General features: G+C 39.2%; 1 protein-coding gene across 3 annotated transcripts in view; it reads right to left on the bottom strand.

Moving 5' to 3' along the window:
- Nucleotides 1-2,469: 2,469 nt before the first annotated feature.
- The window catches only part of GRIA3 (glutamate ionotropic receptor AMPA type subunit 3), a 394,073-nt gene continuing 388,399 nt past the window's right edge, over nt 2,470-8,143 (bottom strand). The window contains exons 14-15 of one of the 3 annotated variants that reach the window (XM_028522764.2): nt 7,600-7,714; nt 2,470-4,996 (exon numbers count right to left, since the gene is read on the bottom strand). In XM_028522764.2, the coding sequence (XP_028378565.1) occupies nt 4,751-4,996; nt 7,600-7,714 (361 nt within the window). In that variant the 3' untranslated portion in view covers nt 2,470-4,750. The remainder of the gene's footprint in view (nt 4,997-7,599; nt 7,715-8,143) is intronic. The other 2 variants (XR_004901045.1, XM_028522765.2) reach the window with 2 other exon arrangements.

The raw sequence follows: 8,143 nt of genomic DNA, 5'->3' as shown, positions 1-8,143 counted from the left end.
CACTTTGGAGTGTATTCTAATAACAGAACCTGTGACCAAGGACTGTTTATCTGGTACGGAGGGTAAATAGTATGGGAGTAAAAGACAGAAAACTGTACTTGAACAACAATTAAAATAAAATGAAATTTAAAAAAAGAAAAAAGAAATCCATTTGCTTGTGAGAAATTTGTTGGTCATTACCAGAAAGGTAACTGTTTTTCTTAATACCTATAACCTTAGTTATTAAAGACTGAACATAGCATGGAGACTTTAAAGAGAAAGCACATTCCAAGAAAAGGCCAGAATAGTGATACACATGAAGGGGCTTGGCACCCTTGATACTCATGGGGGCACCTCTGATACTGTGGGTTGATTTAGATGCTTATGTAACTCTCCTCTTGGAGGCATTAACTAGTGCACAGGATTCATTTGTTCTTGGCTCTGAAAACTTGAGGTCATTTTATGGTCTCCTCTTCAAGTTCACATCCCCCCTCTCCATTCTTTACCTCTACACTAATGGGGCACTTCTTCTCCTGAGCCGACAATGAAGTTTAACCCCAAAGAATGACATAATCATTTTCTACCACTGGCCCTGGAATAAAAATGACAGTAAGAAGACTGTCAAAGATGCACTTGATGGCCAAAAACCCCAAAGAGGGCAGAAGAAGACTAACATGAAAGTGGATAAACCTTTTTCTCAGGATGCCCAGACTCCTAAGTCATATCAGTGTTAGCAGCTTAGAGAAATTTTATATCTAGGGCAGAAAGATCAAAGTCTCCTCCTTCCTTCTCAATGGCCTTGGCATGTCATTACCTAGCTTAATAAACTTTGAGAAAGCCACCTAATCTCTCAGTACCTCTCTTTCCTTCTTTTAAATGGGGATAGATGACATATTATCACTGAGGTAAAAGTTCTCTGGGAACAAAGAACATCACCACTTTAGTTATCCAGAATGTGTTTTCCACTTAATATAGGATAGTCTTAAGCAGGAAAAATTCCCCAGCAAGAATGTCTATGCAAAGGCTGCAAAAGGAAGATTGGTGACTTTGAAAATGGGCTGCATGAACAAACAGTATTTTCTAGGAAGAGTGTCTTAGAGGAAAAATTATACTCTTTTCTTTCACTTCAGCATCTTAAAGTCTTAAAAATGAGAAGGATTTCAAAAATATTTTTGAAGAAACCAAAGAAGGTAGAAGTAGTTCTGAACAGTAATGAACAAATTGGAAAAGATTTCTTGAAACAATTAGAAGTGAATCTGAAACACTTGGCAGTTGCTCACCTGCCAAGGCATGATTGGGAACCACAGTTCCAGTGGTATTTCAGTAACTCAGAGAATCAGCAGTTAGTCAAGAGGCCATCTGCTCCTTAGTGGGTGCTGGATCTGGGGCTGAGACATGTCATCCCACAAGGAGTCTAAAAATCCTGACTCAACTCTCACCCATAGAGGACTTCTCCTCCTTCAAGGATGCCTTTTTATTAACCAGATTTTACCTGGATCATATTTTTGCAGGTGATTTGCCCTTGAGTCATTTTCTCCGAAGAATTAATGGTACCATAAACTCCCAAGGCTGTCTCTGATAATCAGCAATAAAAGTTAAACCTCAGCATGCCTCTTCATCTCTGTGCCCCTGAGTAGACCCTGACAGATCTAGGCCAGCTCATTGAACTGGAAACCTAATAACTAGGCAACAAATTAGAAGTCACTAGGAGATATCCCAGAACTTCTGGGGGAATAAAAGGTGAGTGGATGAAGAGCTCAGTCTTCACTTAACCAACATTTCTCTTACATTACATCACCAAACTGGCTGAGGACAACAGAGAGGTTTCTATTTCAGGCCCAGCCTGCTTTGTGCCTCTTGACTAGCACATGTAAGGCTTTTCCGGCATCCTCTGAGGCACTTTTTTCCTTTTCTGGAGACTCTCATAGACTTGGAGGACAGATTTGTTTGCAGAGGCATTTCTCACGTTTGCTTTTCATCTGAGGGATGGTTGCCAAGGTGCTAGCAAACTGGGCTGTAACCACATTGGCATTGATGTCAATTAAAATGTGATTTTTGCTGTAAGTAGCCTGAATTTTGCTTCACAAAATGGATCAACCAAGATGACTAAATGGCAGCCAGAGCCAGAACTTGTATCAGGTTCATTTCTGCAGCTCTTTTCTCAGGTTTGATATTTTGGGCCACTACTTTAGGACAACATTCTGCACAAAAGTTTGCTCATCTCAGTTTATTTTCTTCCTTTCCTTTCCCTTCCCTTTCCCTTTCCCTTTCCTTTCCTTTCCTTTCCTTTCCTTTCCTTTCCTTTCCTTTCCTTTCTTTCCTTCCTTTCCTTTCCTTTCTTTCCTTTCCTTTCCTTTCCTTTCCTTTCCTTTTCCTTTCCTTTCCTTTCCTTTCCTTTCCTTTCCTTTCCTTTCCTTTCCTTCCTTTCCTTTCCCCCTCCCTCCTATTTCCTCCTTTCTTCCTTTTGTTCTCTCTCTCTATCCCTTTTCTGTCTCTCTTTTCCTCCTTCCCTCATTACTTCCCTTTTTTCCTTAAGTTATATGCTCTAAGATATTTTCCTCTAGAATATTACTGCTCCCTGGACCAGCAGCATCAACATGACCTGGGACCTTGTGAGAAATGTAGACTCTCAGGTGCTATCCCAGACCTATTGAATCAGATCCTTGGGTAACTTTTATAAGATCCCCAGGTGACTCACATGCACATTGGCATTTGAGAAGCACTGCTCTGAGGCTTTAACAAGACACTGAGGCTATAGTAGTTGGGGAGTAGGGACCTAGATTCTTGGATGGAATGTCTGGTAGTAAAGAGGATCTGGAGGCTCTGTGACCCTGAGCCCTGATACCTTTTCATTTCAGAAAGATTCTTTCTGGGGAAAAGTAGGAATGGTTGAATATACAGCCTCATGTAGAGTGCATAAATGGGGCGTATGGAGGTTTGGTGAAGTCAGCCCCTCAAGACTTTTTGTAAACAAGTGGGACATAAATTTAGAATCTGCTCTCTGTTTGATAGGATCCCATTGGGATTTAAAGGCTCCCAGGGAGTACCAGGCCATGGGTGATTACAGGCAGCATGGTTTAATGAAGAATACAGCTATGGGAGAAAGAAGGGTTGGGTTCTAGTTTCAGAACTGCCACTACCTAATTGAGTTGCTTTAAACAAGTCACTCCATGTCGTCTGAGTTACTTAAAAGGGAAAATACTTTCTGATCCGTTACCTCAAATAATACAATAGAGCTGAGCATGTGGAAAAATGTTATGTAGATTTTAGGTGTATTATTTCTTTGGATGCCAGTATCTCAGAATTTGGGATAATTAAGCTAGGCTGAAATCATGTGCCATCCTATGAAAAAGCAAATACTATGCCCAAAATTGTAATGGGCCTATATAACCTAATCAAGAATAAAGTATTTTAAGCCCACTAGCATATTAAATGCTTTCATGCAAACAGTGCTAATTACAAATGAATCCATGTACTGTACGCTCAGCAATGCAATGGGGACAGTTTGTTAGTGGGTTAGTTCAGTGTACTAAATACATTGTAGCAAAAGTTTGCAGTGTGCAGCAGAAAAGAACAACCAGCAACTGTATGAAATAATATAATGCTTTCCATGGTGAAGACAAATTATTTATTTTGATTAAATATTATTTAAAAACCAGCTTAATTTAGATTCACAACATAAAATATCAGGTGATCAAAAAAGAAATAAAATGAATTTGTAGAAATTCAAGCACATTGACATTAACTCATGAGGTCAAAAATAAGGCCTGTGAAGCTGCTAAATGTTCTGTTCCACTTCAGAGAGGTGTGTTAGTGATGACAGATGCATTTGAAGGTAACAAGACTATATTCTTTTATATACTTCCAGAATTAATGCATTATCATAATTGAAGCTTGCCTTTGAACACATCTGAGTTATTGGTGATGGTGGTGGTGGGGTTTGGCTATAGCTGCCAGAGTCAAGGAGGTATCAGTCAGGTTCATATAAGTATGAATTTGGGGCAGCCAGCAGCAAGGATCCTAGATCGTTCTTTGGGACAGGCTTACCTGAGTATTATTAATTCCAAGAAAGGGACAACAAAAGAACTCAAAGATTAAAGAAATTGTCTCAGGCTTACACTTAAGAGAACTACTGCTCCTCCATGGAATCATTGCATTTCTCAAGGTGGCAGTGCCCCATTTGCATTTCTTATTTTAACACAGGTTCCAGAACAGTTGCTTTCTCTAGGGCTGCACTGTCCAATATGGTAGTTACTAGCCACATATGACTATTCAATACTTGATATGTGGCTAGTACGAGTTGAGATGTGCGATGAATACAAAATATACCCCAGTTTTTAAGACTTAGTATGAAGAAAAGAATGTAAAATATCTCATTTATTTTTATAATTATAACATGTTGAAAGGACATCTTGGATATATTGGGCTAAATAAAATATATTATTAAATTAATTTCAAATGTGGCTATTAGAACACTTAAAATTACACTTGTGGCCACATATATAGTTCACAAATATTTCTACTGAACTGTGCCATTCTAGAGAATTTTTTTTCCTTTTGGGTCACAGACTACAATATAATTACAACTATGCCACTAGAAAAGCACCACTGCCTGACAAGAAAGCACAACCATTGTTTTCAAGGAATCAAATGGTTGCAAAGAATAGACAATGCTTGAGACAACAAACAAAACTAACAAACAAAAAAAAGAAAAAAAGATTAACACACAGCAATGTAAGACTGATTAGTTTACTAGACCTTAACCGTACCCCTAGATCTTAACACTCTCTGTTCCATACACGTTGTAGCCTTCTCTGTATGTAGCATAATTTTGAGTGTTGGTGGCAGGAGCAGGCTTAAAGTTTTGGGTGTTCTTTGTGAGTTTCATGCGTTTGGACTCTGCCCGTGATTTGTAACAGAATTCTATCAAAGCCACCATCATGGCCAGCCCCAGACCTCCGACAAGTATATAGAAAACGCCTGCCACATTGCTGAGGCTCAGAGCGCTGGTCTTGTCCTAAGAGAAATGAACAATACGATTAGTTCTTGGGGAAAACAAAGGCAATGGTACATTATGATAGATTACAACAGTATAGGATAGTTCTAAGTTGTAAAATAACTAAATATTGATGTAAGTGTTATGACTCAACTCTGGCAACTGACTGATGCCTCACAATGGCCAGCAAGATGATAAATTGTGCTTCTGTTGACATTTGTGATGCTCACCAATATATTCTTTAATTTGACTCCTTAAATCCTTTAGCACTTCAAAATAGTGTCAACAACTAAATTAAACAGTGCTTGGCCATGGGATCAAAAGCGTAAACACAAGCACAATTTATTTGTCTTCTAGACACAATAAACACCATTTGCCAGAGTTGAGCTGTGACATAATCTCTCTAAATGTAACATTCTTTTCATTTGGAAACTTGAAGCACTCTTTCCCCTCTCTGCCCCGCAACACCCCCTTTCTCCCTTGTTCTCCCTGTGACAAACTTGCCAACAACTAGTCTTTAAGATACCAGGTGAGACTGTTAGATGTTCCTGATATTCTTATCTGGAGAGTTACTCCACAAAGGTTAGTCTAAAAAGGATTGACTCTCCCCTTTCCTCTGGTGGTTGAGAAATTGCTCCCTTTGGGGACTGGTTGCTAAGCATTCATCCTCAGGGCAGCAAATCTTTGTGCTGCTGGCACAAAGGCACAGCACAAAGAATTGGTTCCCTTTCAACTTCCTGAGAATTTAAGGAAACTGCCAGGAGGACCCATTGGGTCCTGAATTGGCTCTATACAAATGAGAAAGCTTTTCCAGGAGGCTGGTGATTTAAAAAAAATCCGGCTCATTTTTAGCTTTTACTCTAGGGAATGTAGCAAATAGTTTTTAAAAATACTATGCTTATCTGCTTTGTACTCAAAATAGGGGAAAAATTGAGGAAGCTGGTCAGTGACTTTCAGGTCAAACTGTGCAAATCTGACTGAGCTATCTGCCTGTATGAAAAAACAAAAACTGAACTTCTGAACCATGGAAAGAAAAAAGTTGGTGCCTTGAGCCCTACCTTGAGGTAGGACACACCAAGGGCCAGGAGCCTTTCTTTGAAAAACATAAAATAAAATAGCAGTTTGTAGTCTTTTTAGAAGGAATGTAACCATTTTGCTGCTGAGTGTAATTGAATGGAATACCCAAATTGTTAAGTCAATGAATTGAGAATCTTATTCAAATGATAACACAGTGAGCAGATGATAGCCATCGCTGACACTCAATGCCCTAGTCCTGAGCATTGAGCTAGTTAGGCTGAGCTAGTCCTGGCATCATTTAAATAATTAAATGTGAAGACAATATGGCCTTGTCTTGATTCTGTTTTCATAGAGTCAATCCTGTACTTGTTAACCTTAATAAAAAGGCCAACTGGAATTGGATCACATGGTTGGGAAGAGGTTAGGTGTATGCCTCATGTCTATGACAACCTTGCAAATAGTCATTCTTCTAGGATGAATAACAACTAGACAAGTGGTAAGAATTTGTCACCTATGGAACAGTAGATCATTTCTTTAAAAAGCTGATGAAGCTATCTCCATGCATGTTCCATAGTCTATTAGGAAATGGACCAATTTCTGGTAGCCCTCCCCCTGCCATGAGACTTTTATATGTACTTGGTATTTGATGGGGGAAAAGTGTTCTTTGACATAATCCATGTAAGTTGTAGCAGCAAGAACAGTTTCAAGTTCCATGCACTTAAGTTTTACAGAATTCCCTGTTGTGGGGTGTAGAAAACCAGTAGCAAAATGGTTCACTGCACAGGGAAAATGAGTGGCATTTCATGAGATGAATTAACTGATACCACAATATTAGTTCAAAAAAAGGAAAGGCAAAAATCAGAACTAAAAATCTTTCTTAGGGGAACAAAGGGGGGCAGGAAGGAGGCAGGGAAGAGTGTTTCATGCTTATCAATGTGATGTCATCCTGACAATGTATACCCTTAAGGAGCATGCGACTAAATTTAAAAAGTATTATGAACAGAGATTCAAATGACACCTTTGGAAAAGAGAAGTGTGACAGACTTAATGAGATTCAAGATCCAAATAGATGCTGAACTCAATACAACAGCAGCTGGGAGGAGGCTAATCATTCTGCTTACAGAGACCAGTCTTTGTTATTTACTTCTTTGACCCTTTTCAGATGGGATTGACATAATACAATAATAACCAAAGGTATTTACAATGGCAAAGTCTCTGACACTGTAAAAGTTTAAGAAAAAGTACTGTCACGACTGGATCTTTCTTTTTTCTTTTTGGTTGTTGTTATATTTTCTTTTTGAACTTTGGAAATGTGAAATACAGTAAAACCCCCTTATAACACAGCTACTTATTTTATAGATTTGGAAATGCAATGGGCCAGATTGAGTCCTGTAATCATAACAATAGCTCTATAGAGTCAATGGTTGATGTCACATGGCAGGCCTATGAGGTTGGTGTTTGCCTTATTCCTTTAACACTGGTGTTATAAAAGGGTCCCACTGTGTCAGGGAGTGTGTGTTGGGAAGGAAAGCTGTTTTAGGGTAGAAAATAAACAGTGGTTCAAAATGTGATTGCTAATCAGTACAAAAAGACCTTCAGCGACTGACCTTACTCCCGGAGTCCTTGGCTCCACATTCCCCCTTATCGTACCACCATTTGTTTTTCAGCTTGTCTAAGATGCCTTGTTCACTGAGTTTCAATACTGCAAGGTTTACAGGCGTTCTTCACGTGGGAAATAACATAAATAACATTATATTATGTTATTTTATGTTATTCAAGCTTCAAACTACTTTAAAACTATAGAAAGCGATAAAGCAGGGGGCCCTGGCCACAGAGTAATTTTAGACACTGCAGGCAACCTGAGCATTACCTTATAAAAAGTTAACACTATAGCAACGCTATATTTACCAGGGCCTGCCCATATCGCTTTGAGTAATCGGCACACACTGTTAAATAATGAGGATAGAAAAAAAGGCACTCCTCACAGAGCTGTGTGTGGTGAGGAGGGTCTCCCCTCAAGTGACAATCATCGGCAGCAGCTTGCAGTAACTTTGTGACAGAGATGTGTTAGGTTTGATCTAACTGGGTGTCTTGTTGTACTTCCAGACAGAAAGCAAATTCTATGGAGGAGTGGGGAAGGGGACTGAGCCA

The sequence above is a fragment of the Phyllostomus discolor genome, chromosome X (genome assembly GCF_004126475.2).
Source record: "Phyllostomus discolor isolate MPI-MPIP mPhyDis1 chromosome X, mPhyDis1.pri.v3, whole genome shotgun sequence".
Lineage (NCBI taxonomy): Eukaryota > Metazoa > Chordata > Mammalia > Chiroptera > Phyllostomidae > Phyllostomus > Phyllostomus discolor.
Note: the sequence above shows the minus strand (reverse complement) of the source record. Positions and strands in the feature narration are given on the sequence as shown.